General features: G+C 44.6%; 1 protein-coding gene across 1 annotated transcript in view; it reads right to left on the reverse strand.

Annotated features, from left to right (window-relative positions):
* Nucleotides 1-24016, reverse strand: part of Fras1 (Fraser extracellular matrix complex subunit 1) — a 419545-nt gene that overhangs the window by 168398 nt on the left and 227131 nt on the right. The window contains exons 19-20 of the mRNA XM_041671543.1: nucleotides 13585-13725; nucleotides 9634-9777 (exon numbers count right to left, since the gene is read on the reverse strand). Coding sequence (XP_041527477.1) covers nucleotides 9634-9777; nucleotides 13585-13725 — 285 coding nt within the window. The remainder of the gene's footprint in view (nucleotides 1-9633; nucleotides 9778-13584; nucleotides 13726-24016) is intronic.

The raw sequence follows: 24016 nt of genomic DNA on the forward strand, positions 1-24016 counted from the left end.
TTGGGCTTGTCATTCCTGAGCAGCAGCAACAGTGGCCACAATGAAAGTCTGTGATTGACATGTTAAGGACATCTGTCCTTAGAACAGCTGGGTAGGGTGTTGTGTAGGAAGTCACGCAAAGGTCAAAATACAAGCTCTTTTTCTTCCTTATTTTAATTAAGGTCATCCTCAATTCAAGCATATATCATATCATTTTTTTTCTTTTGAAAAGGCTTAAACAAAAGAAATGCCTTGAAGTGTTCAATCATCCCTTCGCCGACCCTGTGGTCTCTTAAATAAAAACACAAATTGAGAGAATAAGGAGGAGACAATCACTGAAAGTTCCAGGAAGAGATTGGATATGCAACTCATAGTTCAAGCAATAGGAGAGGGGGTGACATGAGGAGAAATAAGAAAGGAAAGTATATTACAAAAGAAGGAGATAAGGGAAATAAAGAGCAAGTGTTAAAAAAAATGGAAAGCACAAGGAAATTGAAAGTATACAGAGATAGGAGAGCAGGGCCAGATGAAATAAAGAGGAGGGCGAAGAAGATGGGAGGAGGCGGAAATTTTTTTTTCTCAATAAAATAAAATGTGAAAAAAAAAAACCAGAATATGGATCACTCTAAGAAAAAAGCTCCTCCATCAAATTACCATAGAACAGGAAGAGATGGGACTAGAGTCTATAGCGCGAGTCCCCAGCACTCCCGAAGCACAAGCTATGTGCTGGTCAAACAGACAGTGATCCACATGGTGGAATGTTCTAGTAATTACAACTCCGCAGAAGGTTTTATAGGTCGATCCAATGAAAAGATAAAGTACTTAGAAAATTGTAAATCCATAAACATGCCATTGCTACTACTAACAACAAAAGCATAGTTAGCCACAGTTGTAGCCTTGCAAGTCATATTTAACCTGCTAACTAATCTCTCCTGCTTGTCAACAGCCATCACAACAGGAAAATAGCCAATATCACTGAATGCTACTTAATGATTAAAAGTGGCAATTATGCAGATGCTTCTAATGGTGTCAACACACACAAATTGTGCTACCAAGAGAAAAGAACAACGTACCTGTTGGCTACCACTACCAATAAACATTCAAGTAAATATACATTTTGAAAGATTTAAGTAGATGTGGATTGATATAGATTATTAAAATTTAGCATGAATTTAGAAAGCATTTTTCTTTTCCATTTATTCAGTTAGCTGGAACACCACAGAACAGGGGCATCTGCGTAGGCGGGGCACCCAGGGCAGCCAATCAGCTTTGTCAGCATTCACAGGAGCGGAGCATGCCTTGCCAATTTTTAAAGAATGCCTCCCTAAGCTCCCTAGTCATCACAGCCATCCCGACCAATCCATCTTCCCCTCCTGTAGCCAGAAGCTGGGCCGAGGCTCAGGCTGGAAAGTGGTGCTGTATAAGCAAGAGAACCAGACTTGCATTGTCAGAGACCACAGAAAAATGCCGTACCGTGCATGGGGGCCTGCGCACACAATCCTAGTGCTGGGAAGGGAGACGGGAGAACCTGGAATCAAGTGACAGGCTGGTCTAGCTGAACCATGGAGTTCATGGCCAGAAAGAGGCTCTGTTTCAGAAGTGAGGTGCAGAGGGATTGAGGGTGACACCTGACATCAACCTCTGGTCTGCACATCCTTGTGTGCATGAGAATACACACGTGCACACATGAACACCTATGCAGACAAACACTACACATGTGTAGATGCACTAAATGTCTGATATGAAGCTGGAGAGATGCTCAGTCAGACATACATATTTTTCACACACACGAGGATCTCAGTTCAATTCCTGGGACCCATGTTAAAAACCAGACATGATAATCTGTGTTAGAGAGGTCAAGACAGGAGGAACCCTGGAACTCAGTCTTCAGCCATTCTACCATAATTGATGAGTTTCTGGCTAATAAGATGCTCTGTCTCCAAGGGGGTGGATGTGGTTGTCGTTCTTGAAGATGACACCTGAGGTTATCCTCTAGCCTCCATTTGCATTTATACTGCACATACACAAACACTATACACACAAACACACACACAATAAAGCAAGCAAGCAAACAACAACAAGAATACCTGTTCCTCAGTCCCTAATATGTGTGCTCAGTCATACTCGGCACTGTGGGGGTTCAACAATGACAAAGGGAATCATGAAATCCCAGTCTCCGGATTCAGCTCTTGGTTCTTTCATGCCTGTTTGAGTCAATTATTTAACTCTCTTGCACTCTAGTTTGTTTATATGTAAAACACGGATTGGATTACCACCTCCCTTGAAGATCACATGAATGAGAAAAGGCAAAACTACATCAGAAGCCATCAACCCAGCGCTTCTCGCATCATTCCCAGGGACATCAGCTATTATTATTAGATGCCCATGCAGTTCACCTGCAGAGAACCTGAGTTCATCAGTGCCAAATAGATGAGATAATCGTCATACAGAGAAATTATAGCATGGAAGATGCCCAGGGGTAGCTGGTTCTGGAAGGAAGACTCTGAGTTAGGTGCTGAGGAATCATGGGTAGGACTTTGATGATCAGAACAAGGTACAAACACCAAAGCACTACACATTTAGTCTATGCTCTTTCTTCCCCTTTTGTCATTGTATCAGTGCCTCCAGGTTACCTTCCTGTGACTGTGAAATAGAACTGCCCCCTCCCATGTCTGAGTGTGGGAACACGGGCTCCTGCAGGGCTCCTGCCCAGGGGCTCCTGTGTTCCACAAGTCTGTGTGTGGGTGCACAGGGTCCTGCAGTGCTCCTGCCCAGGGGCTCCTGTGCTCCACTCAGACCCCACCAGTTCTCAGTGCTGCAGCTGGATCAACTTCTACTAGAATGCAGACCCGGGCTCTGCTACTCTGGTCATGACTACACTATCACCAAAGAACGCAGGCTCTACTTTCAGAAATGCTAGCAATGAATGGAGAAGTCCACAGTAATGACTCAAAAACGGTTGAGAGGATGTTGTCGTAATGATTTGCAAGAAAAAATTTTAACAGCCATACTCTTTAAAAAGAAAAGGGTAACCATGCTTTTAATCCCAGTTCTCGGGAGGCAGAAGCAGGTAGATCTCTGTGAGTCAGTCTGGTCTAGAGAGCTAGTTCCAGGACAGCTAGGGCTACACAGAGAAACCGTCTCAAAAAAAAAAAAAAACAAATGACAAAAACTAGAAAGGAAATAGTGACAGGTCTATCTGTTGGGGTAATTCCACTATCTAATAACAGAGAAAGGAGAGAAGGAAGAAAGAGAGGAAAGGAAGAAGAGAGTGAGGAAGGAGGCAAAAGGTAGGAAGGGGAGGGGACGGAAGAGGGAGCCAATCTACAATCTAGGTTGCAGTTAATACAGTCTAGGTTGTACAGGTTAATAGTCTCAGTTTATTTTAGTAATTGCCAATGAATTGCTTAAAATATTAACAGGAGCTGTTAGTTGAACATTTCCCCAAAGAGAGTTCTGGAATCTACTGGCAACCTCGAGATGCTCTAACAGGAGAAGGGATGGATATTCAGTCACATGACTGGGAATAGTCACCTAGCCCTGTTACCATAGTGATTTACGTCTGTAAGGCTAGAAAGCTCCTGCAATGTTGAAAGTTGCTCAACTTTGCTTAACCAAAACTCCAGGCTAAAACAATTAAGAACTGTATTTCATTTTCCAAGTTTTTGGCCAAGAGCCTTTGTTGCATTTAACAGCAATAACTATCTTTAGAATTAAACTTTATTCAATATAAAACTGCCCAGACTAGTATTTCTTTGATACTTTTCCCCTTTTGTTTATGCTCTTACACAGACTGGGGGATGTCAACCAGGATTTAAAACATCACCACACAGGCAATTCTAAACTCCCTAGAATTCTGCCACTCCAGTGAACCAGCTACTCATCCCAGTTACTCACCCTCAGGACTCTCATCTCTTCCAGAAAGATCTGAGAAGCCTGGCCAGCCTATTAGGCACTCACCAAGCCCAGGGCATAGTTTTCTATAAAGCCTCTACTCTTGGACATTTCCCCTTTAGGGCCTTATCTGTGCTTTCTTTTTCATTTCACCCTCTTCTGTGAACGGGAGAAAGCTTTCAGCTGAGAAAGACAAATGGAGAAGGCACCGCAGGCTTTGGAAATTCGAGATAATGTTGAGATGTGCAGTGGGGAAAGAAAAAACTCTAAAGAAAACGCCTGCCCTTCCAAAGCACTTGGCCATATCTGTAAGAGGCCGATGCACCCCTGTGTCTCATCCCACTTCATTTGTCTTTGCTGCAAACCTTCAGCCCTGACCTAAATCTTCCAACTATCTATTTGCTTTGACAGACTTGGAGGAGAAACCCCGCCCCACCTATGACATCTCCATATGTGAGAACACACTGAGGTGATTGGACCTGTTCCCAGAATGTGTTTACTCTTGTCCGGGTGATAGATTAAGTGGAATTCTCTTTTTGAATAGCTAAGTGCAATTAAGAGGTCTTGGGTGATGATCACAGTTACAGCTAAGATAGGGAATAAATCCCAGGAGTAATAATAAGCCCCTGAAAGGTGCTTACAAACCCAGAGGGGACTGAGGGGGGTCCTCTCTGTGGCCCAAGGACACTTGCAAGGACACTGCATAGTGGAGACGTGTGTCAGCCTGTTTGGTTTGTCACCACACAGTTCCTTACCTTCTTTCCCTCAGATCAAAGTCATGTGATAAATTCCCTAACACTTGGTATGAAGTAAAGCAACATATCAACATAAAAATAAAATTCTAGGACCTTCAGTTCAGGGTAACAATAAGCAGGAACTGAGCTGGTAGCTATTTGTGTATCCCTTCAACCTCTTCTGGGACAGTACTCCTGTTGTCCAACTGTCACCCCAAGTCCAACTTGTCCAAATGCAAACCTGAATGTCTGTTAACACTTGTTCCTGTCCTCCCTTTGAATTTCCATGACTTGAAAGCCAGACACCATGTGACTCTCCTGCTCCCTCACCACTAAGGCAAGAGAGAAACTATCTCTGTTGCTCTATTAAACTAAACCACATGAAATTGCCCCTCTTGGATCATTTTTGCTGGCAAATAGGAAAAATCTAATGGATCATTTACATCCAGGGAGGCCAAGTCCCTTCCTTCTCCTTCATCCTTGGCTTGAAAGCTCATCTAGGTTCCTGGAATTATCTAATAGAGGTCTTTCTGCCCTTAGCATCTTCCAAGCCATCTTCTGTAATCTTTCTCTTCACAGAAAGGCAACCATGACACTTCCTGCTAAAAGAAGAAAAAATCCCGGGCCATGCTTGAAATGCCAAACCTTGGGGGATAGATGGAGGGATGGAAACTATCATGATTTCTAAGTCAGCTTGGGCTACAGATCTATCCCCCAAAGAAGACGGTCTTACAAAGGCAGACAGCTTACAGCAAGGAGCGACCTCTAGGAAACCCATCCCGTGGGTACCTTAGTCTTGGACTTGCATCCTCCAGAGCAGTGAGAAAATCCATTTTTTGTTGTTAAACTCTCCCATCCTCCACTATTATGGTAGCCTTGGCAAACAAATGTGCCATCCTTCATTAAGGTACACCTTAGTGAAGTACAAGTAACACATCTTCATCTCTATCCCCAGAGCCTGCACAGAGCCAGCCTGACAGGGAATATGAGTTTACTAAACACTTGATGAACTAGAAAGTCACACGCTTAGTGACAAAGTAAACATCTACATTAACACATTTTTTATGATTTCATAATAATTACACTTATAACAATTTCTATGCAACGAAATATTTGTGAGCATGGGTGATAACTGCACTTAAAATCAAGAACACACCCAAATGTTCAGGGACAGTCAAGGCTTCTCCCCAGACCATTTTCATGGGGCTTGTTCTTCTGAGACTCGAGACTCCAAAGCCACTACTATGATTCTCTATTCTAAGGGTTCCATTAGCCTTAAAAAAAATTAATGCAGCCCCTTACCACCTAATTTACCATCAAACAGTGCTCCGGACTTTGGAGAGAACAGAGCTCATTAACTATTAAACCTTTCCAATCTCCTTATATAAGCATTTATTTATAAAATATGTCATAGCATAAAAGTTTTAGGGTCCACATGCAAAACAGACAGGAACAGAAAATCGACCACGAGAGGGACAGTTCACACTCTACCACGAATACTATCCCTTAAGTCACCCCTCGACTCTAGCCTATCCTTCACATAGCACACCCTTAGTCAAGGCACAGCTCTCCCCAAAACTCTCCCAGTGCTCAAGATCCAGCCTCAACTTTTGCCCGAAACTTCAAGCTCTCTATTTTCTGATTTCAACTTAAATTTCCCAAGCTGTTCTCATCATGGTCTTCAGTGCCGGCCATGCTCATCGCTGGTACTGATGTCTCACGGGACACACAGGAACCGTATCCTTTACTTCACAGGTCTGCCCCCGCTCTGTCCTACCCAACCCTTGCTGATCTGCAGGAAGCAAACCAGGGTCAGCGGCTCTGTGAAGCCTTCTATGTCTTGTTCTTTCCCCTCCCCAGCCCGCACTGAACTCCTGCAGTCCTTAGGACCTGCAGATATGTTGGTACAAACATATTGGTACCATTTGTCAGCTGTATCTTCAGTTCATCCCCTTCAGTAGCCTGAAATGTCTCTCTGCTTCCTCACAAGAGCAACTCAGCCTAATCCACTAATACACTTTCACTACCCACTGTCAGCGAGGTTTGGGACCTCAAGGTTCAGTCCCTGGCTAACAACACCGCGGAAGTAGGTAAGCTTTGCAAGCCTGTCTGGAGTGTATTAGGTCACTGACAGCATGCCTTTATGGGGGACTGCAGGACTCTAGTCTCGGCTTTTGACTTCCTGTTCTATAACATAGGCCTTTCGTACAGGTATGCTTTTTCCCCAATAAGACATAGCAGAGAGAAAAGTCCCCTCCTAAACTGAGGTAAAGCCAGTGACAAGGGCTTGAACTTTTGAAATTCTAAGCTAAAGGAAACATTCTTTTTTTTAAAATTGATTTTATTGAGCTCTGCAATGTTCTCTGCTTCCCTCTCTTCCACTCCCTTTCCCTTCAACCCTCTCCCATGGTCCCCATGCTCCCAGTTTACTCAGGAGATCTTGTCTTTTTCTAATTCCCATGTTGATTAGATCCATGTATGTTTCTCTTAGGGTTGTCATTATTGTCTAGGTTCTCTGGGATTGTGATTTGTAGGCCGGTTTTCTTTGCTTTATGCCTAAAAGCCACTTATGAGTGAGTACATGTGATAATTGTCTTTCTGGGTCTGGGTTACTACAGTCAATATGATGTTTCCTAGATCCATCCATTTGTCTGCAAATTTCAAGATGTCATTATTGTTCCCCCTGTGTAGTACTCCATTGTGTAAATGTACCACATTTTCCTTATCCATTCTTCAGTGGAGGGGCATTTAGGTTGAAGGAAACATTTCTTTTTCTAAGTTAGTTGCATCTGGTATGTTACTAAAATATACACAGTTACATGAAGCTGACCAACACACATGTTGGGAATCTAAATTTTCATGGTGGAAGCTTGGATACCTTAAAGTAGGGCTTAGCATTGAACCCAGGCGTTTGAGCTGTAACTGTCAACACCTGCTATCATCAGACATTCTCTTGGGAGGAGACACTTGCTCCCTTCCAAGACAGTGCTTCAACTGGCAGCACCAGAAATACACTCTATCCGGCATCTGGTAGAGTTTGTGTTTGTTGTTTTGGACAGAGCATAGCGTCTTGTGCATGCGAGATGAGAGCTTTATCACTGAGCTATGCTCCTCAGCCTCTGACTAGACTCAAACCTGGATGCCGAACTTCGCTGTTAGTTCTCTAAAGGTTCACAGTTTCTGTGACTGAGATTTTGCTCGGAATTCACCATTGTCCCAATGCTATCCTGCATTCGACAGTTTTCAGTTTTGTTAGATGATAGAGCCTAGGGGCCAATATCTAGGCTTACGATCGCATGCAAAAGAAGCCATGCCTCTGGCAAGACACTGGTACCAACTGGTCACATTGAAAACACTGACAATGACGTAACATGTCCCCCAACTAAACAAGATGGCGGTTATCGGAGCTGTCTCAGTATCATCTTGCCTGCTGGACATTGGGCCAGAGTTCCTTCCTGCCCCAGGTTAATCCACAAAGCTGGGTTAGTTTACCACAGATCCTACTTGCTCATCACTCCTATCTACATGTACATCCCAGCATGCCTCCCAGCCCAGCTCCTCAAAAGTAAGGTAGTCACTGCTGAAGGCAAATTGCTCTCCAATTCACAGAGGACGGTGGAATATACAACAGCCTCTACTCTCTTGAGCAGCTGGGTCATTAACATACTTTTTCTCCTCATAGTCTGAGAATCTATCAATTAGCAGACTCAAAAACAGATATTTTGATGTTGTTCTCTGAAAGTCTACGTGGATGGTTGCAGGTGTTGTATGGTTCCAATGCTATTGATACTTCAAGTCCTTCTTCCCTCTCTCTTTCCTTCCCTTCCTTTGGATTCTAAAATGAGGAAGAAAAAAAATTTATCTCCTGAGGAAACTGGTCTACATTTTTTTAGTTCTCTCTCTCTCAGGTTTTTTTTTTTTTTTTTTTTTTTGAGACAAGGTTTCTCTGTACAACAGCCCTAGCTATCCTGAAACTAACTCTGTAGACCAGGCTGATTTTGAACCCACAGAGATCTGTCTGCCTCTGCCTCCTGAGTGTTGGGATTAAAGGTGTGTGCCACCACCATCCAGCTGAAACTGGTCTACTTTTGGCTGAACCTCCCTAAGATTCTGTGCCACCAAAGAGCAGATAATGTAAACATGGGGGAAATATGCTTAGAACAAATGTTTTGAAAATGCATTTTTGGTACCTTAAATGCATATAAAAGTACTATAACCATCACTTCATTTCCCATTAATATGAGACTCTAATTTTCTTTCAGGACTTAGAAGAACATTATTGAATGTCTATCTGAAGCTAAATGTGGTGTTGCACATCTGTAATCCTCACATGTGGGAGGAGGGGGCAGGAGGGTTAGGAGATCAAGGCCATACTCAGTTATATAGCAAGTTGATCCCAGACTGTGTGTGAAGATTAGTCTTCATTACCAGCTTGACTGAATCACCACGGAAACAGGGTGGGAGGGAGGACGGAAGCTGCACCCCGAATGAATGTGGGGGCACTGTTCCATGGGTTTGGGGTCTGGAATGGAAACAGGAGGAGAAAGCAAGGGAAGCAATGACATCCATCTCTCTCTGCTCCCTCACTGCGGATGAAATGGGAGCAGTTATCTCAAGCTCCTGCACCGTACCTTCCTATCCATGATGGGCTGTGCCCACAAACTGTGAGCCCAAATACTCTGCCTTTCTCAAGTCACTCTGGAATTTTATGACAACAATAAGAAAAGTAACTAATACACTGGACTAAATAAGACCCTAATTCAAAAAAAGAAAAATAAGAAAGAAAAGCAAGCAAAAAACAAACAAACAAACAAACAAAAAAAAAACGGTTACATTTGAATCCCCATTCATCAAATGCTTGCGGAAATACAGGTGAAGTCTGTTCCTGGACAAGAGACAAGCATTGACTGGAAAAAAGTGCTTCTAGTCTCAACCAAATGGACAGACACCAACACCCTTTTGCCTGGTATGAAGCCCTTAGCAGCCACCCCAGAATTTCCCAGGACCCCAAAGAGGCATCACTCACCAGCACAGTACCCAACCAAGTTCAGGAACTGCTCTTCCTTGCAGCTGGTCTTACAGCGCCCATTGGTGAGCGTGAGGTGGGGGTGACAGGAGACACAGTCCGATTCCAGGGGCCCATGGCACTGCCTGCAGGATGGGTGGCACTCTGGGGAGAGGGATAAAAGCTGGGACTAGAATCAGCGGTTCATCATGCAAATGCATGAGTTACTTCATGCACCCCACAAATCTCTAACTCTGGTCATCTGCTGAAGACTCCCAAGCATGCCTGGCATATGCCTAGACTTGACCCAACAACTGCAATTTCTGGAATATTGAAATATTGAAAGAGAATATTGCCCACAAACATGACAAGGATCTAAAGCTATAAAAATTTGAATCATCAGTCACCCGATCCAAAGGGGCATCCCCATATATGTGACTAGGAAATTCAAACCCAGGCTTAGCAAACATCTTCTACTTCAAAATACCGGGGGAGAGGGAGGGGGAGAGCAGACAGAGAGACAGACAGACCCACACACAGACACATACACAGAGATGGGCACACACATGGGGGTAGAGCGAAGGCTCAGTGGTTAAGAGCACCAGGTTCTTTTTCAGAAGTCCTGAGTTTGATTCCCAGCACCCACATGACAGTTTACTGCTGTCTGTAATTCCAGTTCCAGGGGAATCTGATGCCCTCTCCTGAGCACTAGGTGAACACTTGGTACACAGATATATACGCAGGCAAAATACTCATACACAAAGACTGATAAAGACTGAGAAATAGAGACACAGCAGAGAAAGAAACAGAGGAAGACAGACACAAAGACCAAGGCAGACAGATGTACACAGACAGACAGATACACAAATGCACAAACAGACACAAGCACACATAAACACAGAAGAGAAAAGAGGGAGTTTAGCTTTTCAGAAATTCCTGGCAGACAAGCAGAGGACCAGACACGCACATGGCACTGAGCCTTCCCACCAGAGTGAGTTATTAGCCAGGCTCTATCTTCAGGCCTCATCTTGGATCCTTTTTATCAGTTTAATCAATAATACTTAGTTAAATACAAAGAACAGAAAAACGTTCTTCCTTCTGGAGGTTATCATGAGCTGCATCTGAAGTTCAAAGCCTTAGACAAAATTATGGCAAAGTTATATCTTCCTCAGAAAAACCACCAAATTAACAAGAGGCGCAGCAGTGTAAGACCCCAGGCGAGCCTCCAGAAGGAGTAGGCAATAAAGACACAGACAGGGAGAAGCCAGGCAGGTCATGGCTGCAACCGGTCCAGACTGCCAAGGCGGGTGGCAGGAGATGTATGTGTTCATAGCCAGGAAGAAGAGATCTAAGACTGTCTGCTGCCAAGGGCTGGGGGCGGAGGGTAGGAGCTTGTAGAGCTTGCAGATACCAATACGCTCCGTCCTGGAACAGGGCTGGCGAAGAGCAAAGACACGGGCTCTAACTCAAATCACACGCCTCTCCCTTCGGGCAAGAGTCCAGGAGGAGGTAAGATACTTTTTAAAAAGGGAGTGGGGACAAGAAAGCAAAGTGCTAGTTAGAAGGGATAGATCAGTCTGCATTCCTGAGACTCTGAGAAGCGTCCAGAAGATGCTGGCATTCCAAGGATAATTCCACCACCCAGGTCTTCCGCCTTCCTAGAATGTCTGCAGTGACCTGTGTGCCCTGCTTCTGGGGAGACCATCCATCTACTGACAGGGAAGAAGTGGAGCAATGGAGGAGGCTCTCCTTCAAACAGTTTACACACAGGAACCACGGGGGCCTGGATAAAAGCTTCTCCAGCTAGAAGATCTCTTCAAAGGCACAGCTAAGGACAGAGCAGGCAGTTACCCTGCAGAGCTGTGGGCGCCTTCAAGTAAAGCTGCCCAGGGCCCAGAGATTAAAAAGGTATTTGAGGGAAAGAAGAAAACGGCAGAATAAAAATCACACTGATATCAATATCCAGTCACCTATATTTAAATCGACTCTATATTTGCTCTTCGGAGTTAAGGCCAGAAGAATCTAATATGTGCTCATTATTTATTTATTTGTTTGTTTTAATATTTAATGGGGGTGGAGGGATGGCTCAGTGCTTAAGAGCACCAGGTTCCTTTTCAGAGGTCCTGAGTTTGATTCCCAGCACCCACTTGACAGTTTACTGCTGTCTGTAATTCCAGTTCCAGGGGATCTGATGCCCTCTCCTGGACACTAGGTGAACACTTGGTACATAGATATACACGCAGGCAAAATACTCATACACATAAGACAAACTAAGTTAAAATATTTCGTAAGTTTACTATACATTTTATGACTCCAGAAATATACAGGCAATGATTTCATTACAGCAAGCTTTTTTTTTGTTTTGTTTTTGTTTTTTTTCCTATCAACTAGCCTCAAATGTCTATTTTTGGAAGCAAAATAGCCACCTGGGAGAATGTGTTTATCTTTTCCACCCTGCAGGTATATAAGAATAAACAGCACCACCCTAGGGTGCTTAAGTTTTACTATTTTGCCAATTCCAATAAAATGCTTTACTAATCTGAACCTGTAATTTCAGAAATCTCTGTTATGGACTGTAGAGGTACTCTTAAGTTGGGAAAAACCTTATTTCCTTTTGCTCTTTTTCTGCTGCCTCCGAGGGAAACAAGTCTGGAGGCTGTCCTTAACTCTACTTCCTTCCTGGCCCTCTCTAACACACCTCCAAAGCTCCCCAAGTCACCACCACTGGGCCATTCTCCTTCTCCCACCTCACCCCTCAAACTAAGCTGCCCTGCTTTAAACAACAGAGAAGGGGCAATGAGACCCCCAAAGTTAGGTCCCAGGCAGCCAGTAGCTTCTGTTTAAATTTCTTGAAATATTCTCTTCAAGGAAAGACAGCTGACTAGGAGTTAGGCTAGCCAACTGAGACTGCCCTATTGTGAGGAAGTTCAATGAGGCACAAGAACTGGCCTCATAAAATGGGGGCGGGAAGGATTCTTGCCCATCTAACTCACTGATATATCTAGATTTGCCTAAAGGATCCTGAGGGAGAAAATCCAAGCTGAGCCTATGGATCCCAGGGACTGCAAAAGATAATAATTTGTTGTTTACAAGCTGCTAACTTTGGGTTATTTTAAGCCATTAGTTTTGGGTGGCAAGAGGTAAGAAGGGCAGAACCCCACCGAGAGAAAGCAAAGGGGCTCCTGAGTGAGTCTGTTTCAATCCTACATCTCAAATCCTTTTCACCCTTCTGATGAAAAGTCATGGGGATTTAAAAACAGCAGAGTACGCAGAACAGAATAGCAAAGAATTGTGTAAATACACACAGCGCTCATTATAATTTTTCATAATATGGGGGTTTGTTTATGACTTAATATTTGGAGACAATATGAAAAGGTACAACTCTAATTTGTCCTCACTTACTGGACACCAGAGAGAAAAGATAGCCCGTGGAGCCTATCACCAGGTTAGTAGTTCCTGTTTTGGAGTTGTGGGATTTCTACCCTCAAAGTTCCACCTTCTTTTGCATTCTGAACTTTCAAATCTGGTACACTCAGCACGGGCTCTTGAGATAACTACAAAAAGTAGCCTTAAACTTTAAATAGAGCCATAGAAATGAAGAGTTATGTTGAGTTAAATTTTGACTCTTATACAACATAAAAGTTTTATTTACTTTATGAGAGAAGTTCTCTTGATGTGATTGATAGTCTCTCAGAGAAGAGAAACCCGGCACAGAGTGAGTTTGTTTAAGTATTATAGCCTATAAGGCAAAGCTGGTTATAATTTTCTTACTAACTGTGGTTCTTCATGGGAAGGTTAATTCCCCTGTTCTCGTCACATGATACCTTTCTACTCTAGAGTGTGAAAATAGGATTTCTGAGCCCAGCCACATCACTGCTAGGATAAAAATTTTAATCAAATGTCTTGTTGCACCAGGAAGAGCAAATGTGAGAACAGGAACTCTGCCCCTGCCCCAGCAGGGCACACACTTACCCGTACAGGTCCCTTCCAGGTTAAAGTGGGTCTCTGGACACTGGGAAAGGCACTGCCCAGCTAGTAGCACATGGGCAGACCCACAGACCGTGCAGCTGTGAGGGGTCTTCCCTGCACACATGAGGCAGGATGGGTGGCAAGCTGAGAAGAAGAGCAGAAGAGGTGATCAGGACAATTCCACAGGAAGACAGCGTTGCCCCGCTGGAGTTCACTCCGCCCATCCACTTGGCTTCCCCAATACCAGGACACACTGATAACACCTTTTCTCTAAAGGTATTATCCTACAAAGTCAAGCACAAATACTGCCAGAGAGACAACCGTTACAGTCATATAGCTTCTCCTCATGCTGGAGGATGTCAAATAGAGAACCAGAAACCATGAACAGTTCTCCTGTCCCTGGGAGAGCTGTCACTCTGGAAACCAGCCTGCTATGCAGCTATGCAAAGAGAAAGGGTCTCTCTCTCTCTCTCTCTCTCTCTCTCTCTCTCTCTCTCTCTGTCTCTCTCTCTGTCTCTCTGCCTCTCTCTCTCTCTCTCTCTGTCTCTCTCTCTGTCTCTGTCTCTCTGCCTCTCTCTCTCTCTCTCTCTCTGTGTGTGTGTGTGTGTGTGTGTGTGTGTGTGTGTACAGGGGTGCTTTGTTCATTTGATGCCTGTTCTAAGAATGGAGCCTGAGTGTACACAGGATGGAAAGAGTTCATCAACATTGGAGTGATATAAAATCTGTCACAACAAAAGTAAAAAACAGGATATGCCTGTGTGAGATAAAGGCCAAGTCTACCAAAGGGAGTAAGAACATTGCCCTGCCTTTCTGTGACCTCGGCTAAAGCAGAAAGGCTCTTGCTTCTTCATCTAGAAAGTAGTGATTCAACGTTGCAATGGGACAGATGAACGTACAATCTCTAGACACACGGTGTGGTCCTTATGAGCCTCAGCTGTAACTACTAACCCTAAGCACAAGTTCCTGAGGTGTGATGGAAACAAAAGAAACAGAGAGAAAGAATGCCTCGGCTGTCACTCTCCAGCCCTTGGAGGGTCACCGAAAGCCTCCTCTCTGAGGAAGAGCGTTCACAATAGAAGGTGCTATGCAGCTCTGAAGGGAAGGGAGCATCAGTAGTCATGCTCAGCGGTGATGACTGAGTGACAACAAAGGCCATCATGACAAGATGTCCCTGAGGGTGTGAAAATGGCACTTGCACCTTTGTGGTAGCCAACAGCTGGCCGGTCGGACTGCACTCACGGAGTGGGAGGGAAACCCTGCCTTGCATTGGAAACCTCCCAGGGCTGGTGAGGTCGAGAATGTTCGAGGAGGACCTATTGCTGCCATGTTACTACTACACAACACAAGACTGAAATGCACTCCAAAGCTTTATCCTAGTGCCCCCCAGAGAAGCGTAGCTCTCAGCCCTCATCAAAGAAGCTTCTCTTTGCAACAGATGGCGGCCAATTCAGAAAACCACACTGGTCAAAAATGCAGGGGAAAACTGCTCACCGGGTACCCAGTCCCAGTGACTACATCTACAACACAGCTCTGGCAACAAAGGCTCGGGAACCTTTCAGAAAAGGGACAGGAAGTGTTGAAGAGCCAGAGGACCAGGAAATCTGCTGAGAGATTGTAACCCCTAGAAACGACAGGGAAGCTTCACAGGTGAGACCCCAATAACACAATTCCCTAAACAAGACCTTAGCTAGGACCACGCCAACAGACACGTGAACACGGAAGGGGGAGGTTTCACAGGGCCACACCCACAGACAGAGAACCTCAGGGATCAACCCCTAATTTAATTTTTGAAAAGTGGCTTGGAAAAAAGAGAGAGAAGAAAAAACATCACTGTGAAAATCGCCTGTATAGAGACAGTAGTCCCTGGTTCTGAGAGATGTCTCAGTCAAATGTTAGAGCAGCAGAGAAACCATGTGGAAGGCTGCAGCATGCGGGACCTTTGGATAGAACCTTTCCTTCATTCCTCTCTCATCACTAAGCCTGAACAATGCGCCCAGCAAACCACACTGGAATTTATTTGCATAAGCGAACCAGCTCATACTCATTTCTACTTACGGTTTAGACTCTGCTTAATCTTTGAACCTGGTTGTAAATTATCCCCTTTGAGAGAAGGAACTTCAAAAGCTACATAATCATATATAGAGCTAGTTATAAAACTTGGATGCCTCTTCTTCCCTCCCTGACTCCGTCCCTCTTCCTCCCTCTCTCCACCCATGCCAAAATCTAAACATGTGCTATCTCTTCCTAAATGAACCCAGTGCTTCATACTGACTCATCCTGCAATTAGCTTCTGCACTGTTAAAGCCGTGATCCCAGCCACGCCTGGGTAAAAGCCTGCAGGAGAGCTCCTTAGACGACACAGTGTCTTCACTGCTGCTGAGCGTTAATTATGTGTTTTTATTTTTTCTACCTCTGATTCTTTGACAGCTAAGAAAATGCTTACCCTGCAGAAACTACCCCCCTGGGGGGCTATATTCCTGAAGACTGTAAGTGATTAGCTTGGGAGTATACATTTCATATACCAACTAACCAAAGCCCAGGCCTCCAATACCTCCTCTACAGCTCTTCCATTGGTTCACACTTGTGCTGAAGAGGGCCCAGATCAGGATCCTGCCCATTCAGATGACCACAGTCTCTGTCAAATAGACAAGACCCTCTAGACGACAGAAATGCTCATCTCCTTCTCTCTTGCCTCCTCTGTCAAACACCCAGAAGATTCACAGGTCCAGCAAACTAGGCAGAACCATGGTAATTCTACACCATCAAGATGTCTGATTCTATCAACCCCTAAAATAATGTCACACATAATCTTTGCAGAACAAGATGCTGCTATTCAGTGAGCGTAGCCAGGTCCTGCAGGATACTGTTAAAGTATTAGACTACTCTCTCTCATTGGCAGATGTCTGGCTGTCGATCTCCACTCTAGCATCGTCTCACCCAGCACCTAAGGTTAGATAAACAGCTGCTTCAGAGGGCCCAGGCTCCTGCACCAAGCAATGGCCAGTGCCCAGTCTCACCGGGCCATGTCCTGGTTTGATAAATACGATCTTCCCACTGCTTTGTCAATGGTTCTAGTATAGTAGCATAGACGGCAGGAATTTATTCCAAAGTATTTTCAGAATCCTCAGAAAGGGGGCGGGGCTAGTAAACTAAAGTTTAAGCAAACAAAAGGAGGCATCTTGGGATTGGTATGAGGGGTCAACGGGTAAAAGCAACTTGCTGTGCAAACATGAGAACCTGAGTTCAAATCCCCAGCAAACCGTTAAAGGATGGCCATGATTACTACACACCTATAACCCAGGTGCTGTAGGGACCAGAACCAGAAGGAACACTGGGCTGGGCAGTCACCGGGCCTGGCTTCAGGCTCAGTAAGAGATCCTGTCTCAAAGAAAAAACGCAAAGAGTGTCCATGCTGGCCAATGTCCTCCTCTGATCTCTGGGATATTCACACATACATGTACACCCCCAACATGAGTATGTGGTGTGTGCATATCTGCACGTGTGTGTGTGCACACACACACACACATACTCACACACATCTCTAAGCACAAAATGAAACAGAGAATATTGGAACATCAGGTGGCAACGCTTTTGAACACCCAGTTAAATCATATTGTCAACACAAAGGATTTTCTTTCCCCAGGATGACTTGGGGAAGCAATCTGAAACAGCAGGCTTTCCCACAGGCCTAAATAAATAAGCCTGTGATAGCACTGATATGCTTACATTACATTTTTTAAGACCATTAGAATCCCCAGGTCTTCCTCTTACACAGCCTTAATAAATAGGAATCAGAATGTATAACTGTGGAATTGAAAACCAAGGCAAAGTAAGTTAAAGCATTATGAGCATAAACCTGAGTTATTTGATTCTATTTGGTCACAAAGTCAATGTGGCAGTCTGGCTTACTGTGAGTGGAGGTTATTATTTTATACAAAACAGCAAAGAAATAAAGATGAGAAAGGTGGAAGGCTGGCAGGCTGAGATGTGCCAAAGAAGGACCCTTTGTTACCCAGTAGGTTTCCTAAAGTCAGCTCCTACCACAAACAGTCCACCAGGTCACAGGAAGGAGGCAAGCATTGCCTGTAGATGCCCTGAGTCTTCATCTCTAGAATTCTTTATATTAGTAAAAGCGTTCAGATCTTTAAAAACAATCTCAGGAAACTTCAACTCTGTGCTGGTTTGGGAAATGTCTACCTTACTCCAGTGACTTTTATTAGGACTGATCATTCTGCGGAAGCTATTTCCTTGCAGGAATTCTGTTCAAAGTCTCCATTTCTTCAAGGAAGACTTACTCCATCGCCGGGCCAATCTGGAGGCATTTGAGAGTTCTATGAATAATTCCTTCGCTAATACCACATTTTTAGAGACCCGCTTTCCAGTTGCTGACTAAGTATATTTCTGAGAAGGTATAAATGAACAGCATAAACCCTGAAAGACCCAGTGCTAAAGAAGTCCTTAGCTGGCTGTAAAATCCAGTCAGCTCCATGGTGGCAGTTACACCGGAGCTATGGAGAACACAGCAGTGCCTGCTGATCCTGCTTCTGCTTTGGTTTCATATTGATATGACTTTGCCTTTTCTTTAGTTTTTAATTAATTAATTAATTAATTAATTTTGCTTTTTAAAAGTGAAAACAGACTCTTCTCCCACACAGTACATCAAGACCACAGTTCCACTCCTTCTAGCCCCACCTCCTACACTCTTTCCTCTCCCTAGGTTCACTCCCCACTACGTCTCCCATCAGAAAAGACCAGGCCGCAACCAAATAAGACAAGACAAGTTCTAAAGATAGGGCAAAAGCTCTCACAGAGATGTGGGATATGGCAGCCCAACAGAAAAGAAAAAAGTCCCAAGAGTAGGCAAAAGAGTCAGAGACATACCTTCCCCCACAGTTAGGAGTCTCACTAAAACACCAAGCTAACACACATTACATATATGCAGAGGACATGGTGGGGACCCATGCAGGCCCTGTGCTTACTGCCTCAGTCTCTATGAGCCCATATGAGCCCTACTTAGTTGATTCAGTGGGCCGTGTTCTCCATCCTCTTTGACTCCCATGGTTTTCCTCCCTCTCTTCTGCAAGGTTTCCCAGTCTCCAAGGCGAGGGACCCAATAGAGATATATAATTTAGACACAGTCTCTCTGGATATGGATATAACTACTTTTTAATGATGCAGAAAAGTAGTCCTGTATCCTGGCTTTCATATAATGTAAGAATTCCTGGGTGTCCATGTCAAAAGCAAATATTGAGTAAACATTTGTCAAAAATATGATGTGGATGTCAAAATCCCCTAGGATTTACCATAGGAACACCAAAGTAGAATGAAAATGTGAGTTTAGTTCAAATCAATTTTATTTTTCTTCTCCTCACCCCCAGCCCCATTTAATAGGATTTATCATCCTCCATTTGTTCCCCACCCCTGCTCCAACTACAGAGGACCCCCTTCAAGGGTAAAGGTCAATCAATCTCTTTCATCCCCGATTTCTGTTTCTCTGTCCTGGACCCTGTCCTTAGCATGTTCTACATCCCATTAGCGACACTCCACGGACTAAGTGTGTGGGCTGGAGGTGTGTAAAGAGCAGACAGGTGGATGGAGATGCTGACATCACCTTCAGTTTGTCATCCTCCCTGATCATTTCTTTGGCCTTTTTCTTGATTTTCTGCATAAACATTAGAACTGCCCCCATGTTCCACCCTCTGCCCTCACTCCTCGCTCCTCTCGTTCTGCTAGACCTGCACACAGTTTTCCTGACCTCTGGGCTGCTGAATCTAGAATTTATGAGGACAGAGCTGGCCTTCGTGGACTCCAATAAATCCACTGCCTCAGGGGGATCCTCACATGACCTTTCCTGGGGATCTCACATCCCTCCTCTCCAAATACTCCTTGCCCACTGCTTTCTTTAAAAATGACTTTTCTTAGCCTTAATGCACTTCCTTTTCTCTTTTAAGAAAATTTAGCGGGTATTCAAAATACTGGGTTTTACTACAGCATTTTATACATATCTATCACTCTATTTTACTCATTCAATTTCACCTTCCACTAGCCTCCCCATCATCCCTCCCCTCTTACAGGACTCCCTTCCTCCATCGGTAGTCCTCCTAGAGCTTCCCACGCCTGTACACACAAACACACGCATGCACACTCCCCACACCCACACAAGCACACATATGCCCCCCCCCCAGGTTTCCTTATGAGATAGAACATGCAGTATTTTCTTACACACTTCAGCTATTTTTGCTGTCAATCACGGCAGGTTCCAGGGACTGCCTTCCTTACTGCCACTCCCATGTGACTCCCCTGCCCAAAGTCTGCTATACATTCTCCATGTCACCGCTGCACACCATGTTCCAGTGCTCACATGTGAACACAGAAGACCCCAGACTTCTACTTCTGATGCCTTTACTTCCTACAACTCTATCAAAACAGCCTGAACTTCCATTCCCAGAACCCCTTAGTGAGGCCCTTCAAGATCATGCATAACAAGGACTAACGGCCCAGGCTTACAGTCAACCCCTCTTTATTCCCTATTTATCTGCGACAAAGAGAGCAGAAACAATATTTATAAAGTGAAAAGTGAGCATGTTATTTCCCAAACACTAGGTCTGGCCAACAATAGTGTTAGCTCCAGTCTCTTTGGTAAGTGCGGAGCACCGTGCAGTGAGGTCACAGAGCGCTGTGCGGTGAGGTCACAGAGCGCTGTGTGGTGAGGTCACAGAGCGCTGTCAGAGCACCGTGCAGTGAGGTCACAGAGTGCTGTGCAGTGAGGTCACGGAGCGCTGTGCAGTGAGGTCACAGAGCGCCGTGCAGTGAGGTCTCAGAGCGCTGTGCAGTGAGGTCACAGAGCGCTGTGCGGTGAGGTCACAGAGCGCTGTCAGAGCACCGTGCAGTGAGGTCACAGAGCGCCGTGCAGTGAGGTCACAGAGCGCCTTGCAGTGAGGTCTCAGAGCAGTGTGCAGTGACATCCCCACTGCTCCTCACCAGCATCATCCTTGTGGGTTCCCTCTTTGGTCCTTCACAGTAGAAGTCCAGGACTTACTGTGCTCCTCTAGAAATCCTAGGTTTACCACTCGCTGCTTGCTCACCCTCAATGCCTTCCCCACCTTCTGACGAACCCACTAATCCTTCAGTTGTCTTTCATCTGTCCTCACGACCATCTCTCCAGAAGAGCCAGACTCTTTCAAGCCACTGCTTCACTTGGTGCCTTCTTGGACTTCAGCACGCACCACGTGCTTTTAATTACTTGCTCAGACATCAGTTTCTCCTGTTTGAGTAGGCTAGCCTTGAGGCATGGCCTCTATCTTTTTCATCTTTCTCTTCCCAAGCCTGGCACAGGCCGGCTCTAAAAGGGAGAAGGGGAAAGTGAACAGGACAGAATCTTATCAGAAGGCACGAATCTGTGTAGCTCTGTCAGCACCTTGGGGACCATATTAAAGATAATTGTTTAATATAGATTCCATACGTTTTATTCAATTACTGGAAAGGGATTCCAACTTCATAAACAGGCACAGCTTCGCGAGTGGTGCAGGCAGATTCCTGCCCATCTATTTCTTTAATTAAAACTCCGCCTAGAGGCCCTTGGTGAGTCCTAGCAACAACAAAATAGATCAAAACACACACGAAATGCTGTATTTCATCCTGTTCATCTAAAGCAAGTTAATTAATAACCGAAACAACAAGGGCATTTATCTTTAAGAACTAAGACGAGACCAAACTCAGTCATCTGCAGTTTTGTATTGTGTGGTAGGTAGGACTTCGCCAAAGAAGCTGGGCTAAGTTCGGTACTAAAAAAGAAGTCTCACAAGGCTGAAGCGGCTGAAAACCCCATCACTAGCATGAACATAGAGACCCTTGAGCTAATGCAAGGAGGGGGCGGGGTGCTCACAATCTAAGCACCCTGCAAAATATGTCTCCTCAAAGACAAGTTGTCTAACAATATGGAAACAAAGTTCAGTTATAAAAATAAAATCGGTAATTTCTTCAAAAACAGTGTCAACTTTAATCCTCCCGGTGCAGCATACGGAAACTGAAAGAATGCATTGTTAGTCTGCCATGGAATTGGGCAATTACCTGGCTAACCTAATCACCTGCGCCACATTCACTGCCCGTCCTCGTCACCATGAGCAGGCTGTTCAACGGTGGCTGCTCTATCGCCAGTCAGATGACCTGGCCTTAAATCGTATGGCCCTACTGCAACACAAAGAGCAAGAGATTCGCATGGTTGTCAGAAAAGGACTTATTTCTGAGAAACTACATCTTCTATGGGAACCCATTGAGCACCACTGCTTAACTCTTACTTGGTTCCTTCCAAGACCCCATGGCATCAAGGACTAACTAACAAGGCCTGAAAAACCAGAGGGAAAGAAGGATACCAAAGTGTGAGATGCTTCAGAGATGTCTGGGGAAAGTTTCCGCTGATATGCAATTGTTTAGTTTTCTTGGGGAGGGTGAGTATGGATTTTCTTTTTTACTATTCCCCATTTTCTTTCTTAAAAAACTTCAATCTGGCAGTACTGGCAGACACTCAGTTGAACATGTGCAATAACTCTGGACCTTTCTTTTCACTAATCCTAAATGGTGCTATTTAGTTCAAACGCACAATTTTGGTTGACCACTACAAATGCTTCCAAAACATCTTTCACCATTAGTAACAGACCGTTGTTAGAGGCAGCTTGTTCCTGTCCTGGCCACCCAGACTCCCGAAATAACCACACAGAAACTATATTAATTGCAATACTCTTTGGCCAATAACTTAAGCGTATTGCTACCTAGCTCTTACATATAGAATTAACCCATTTCCATTATTTTATATTTTACTATGAGACTCATGGCCAACCAGCAAGGTTCCAGTTGGAAGCTCATGTCGTTCCCCTCTGGTGGCTACATGGCATCTCCTGACTCCACCCTCTTTCTCCCAGAATTCAGTTTAATTTTCCTTCTGCCTAGCTCTGTTCTGCCCTGCTATAGGCCCAAAGTATTTTTTTTAATTAATCAATGGTAATCATAGCACATAGATCACATCAACAGATTCTCTTTCTTAGCAGCCTTTCTATCTACACTGGGAAGCACAGAGACTATGGATGAAAAAGCACAATTGAAAGTTCTCTCTTATAACCAGTCCATCATCTGTTGAGCATGAGCCAAAAGTGCAGGGCAAACACACAGGAGCAGTTAGTTCCTCCTCTTCTGAAACCTTCCGCTGCTGCTCAACCGCGCCCTTGCCATATTGCCATATCCTGATAGCATGGATAACCATCCAAAATTATATAACAGAATTAGTTACTACTGCCATTCATTCATTCATTCATTCATTCATTCTATGTTTCTCTCGGGAGAATGCTTTGCACAAAACAGGAAGTTTGACTTGACTCATTGGCATGGACATCTCTTGAGTTTAGAATTGTATGAGGCCCAAAGGGGACAGACACTCAGTCAACACTCTTGTAAGGAATAAATAAGGAAAGAGTGTTTCTGAGAAGCCGGGTTTTCTTTGTTCAGTGTTTGTTAATTCACACACACACAATCATATACTCTAACTCCCAACACATCAGAAGCTTCTTTGTGTAATGCCTCTGCTCCTCTCTTTCATTTACCAATCCCCCACGCTGCAGTCTCCAAGAAAGGAAAGAGAGAGTTCCAGAAACTAGTTGTTTTTCTCTTCTTTATACAAAAGCACTTGTGAGAGAAGGTGCCCTACCTGAGAAGCTGTGGGAAGTGGAGACCCATCCAACCTCACAGAACTCCCGGGCTGGATTTTATAGACACCACTTTGGCAACAATGAAGACGGAATAGATTGTGGGAAGGTTCGCAAAGAAGCAGGATGAGTGACAGGACACACATCTGTCAGCTCGCTTGGTACCCAGGTAAGGCTGGAAACAATGGGTAGTCGCGCTCGGTTTCCCTGCGGAATCCCAGGCAACTCAATTAACCTCTTTCTGCCACATTCTTGTCACGTACAAATTGAGCACAGCAGCCTACCTGGTGGAGACTGTACAGGGATTTGCTCATAATGTGAGCAGACAGCTTGTGCGGGATACCTAATCTTATTACGTTAACGAGCATACAATCATGGGCTACCAGGGACTCAAGAGGTCACAGCAGACTTTCTATATCTGACCACAATTAAGCCATCCCAGAGGGATTGGAGTCTAATCTTTTCTAAAAGATGCGTATATAACAGGGGTCCTGGGACACTTCCTTGCCAAGGATGCCCTTTCAAATGGAAGAATCTCCAACCTCTATATCAGTCTGCTGTGCTACCCTTGTGCTGTGCAGAAAGGGAAGACAGAAGCTGTGCACATCAAATAAGATATGTGGCCCAGGAATTACAAGTACAGACACGGGAGTCTCCTGACTCAGGTTCCACCCAACCACACTCCATGCAACCAGTGTAATCTGGGGTAAGTCACAACCTGGAACTTCCCTAAGCCTTGG

Source organism: Microtus oregoni, unplaced genomic scaffold (genome assembly GCF_018167655.1).
Source record: "Microtus oregoni isolate MIOR12 unplaced genomic scaffold, Mior012 000021F_ref0000039, whole genome shotgun sequence".
NCBI classification, from domain to species: domain Eukaryota; kingdom Metazoa; phylum Chordata; class Mammalia; order Rodentia; family Cricetidae; genus Microtus; species Microtus oregoni.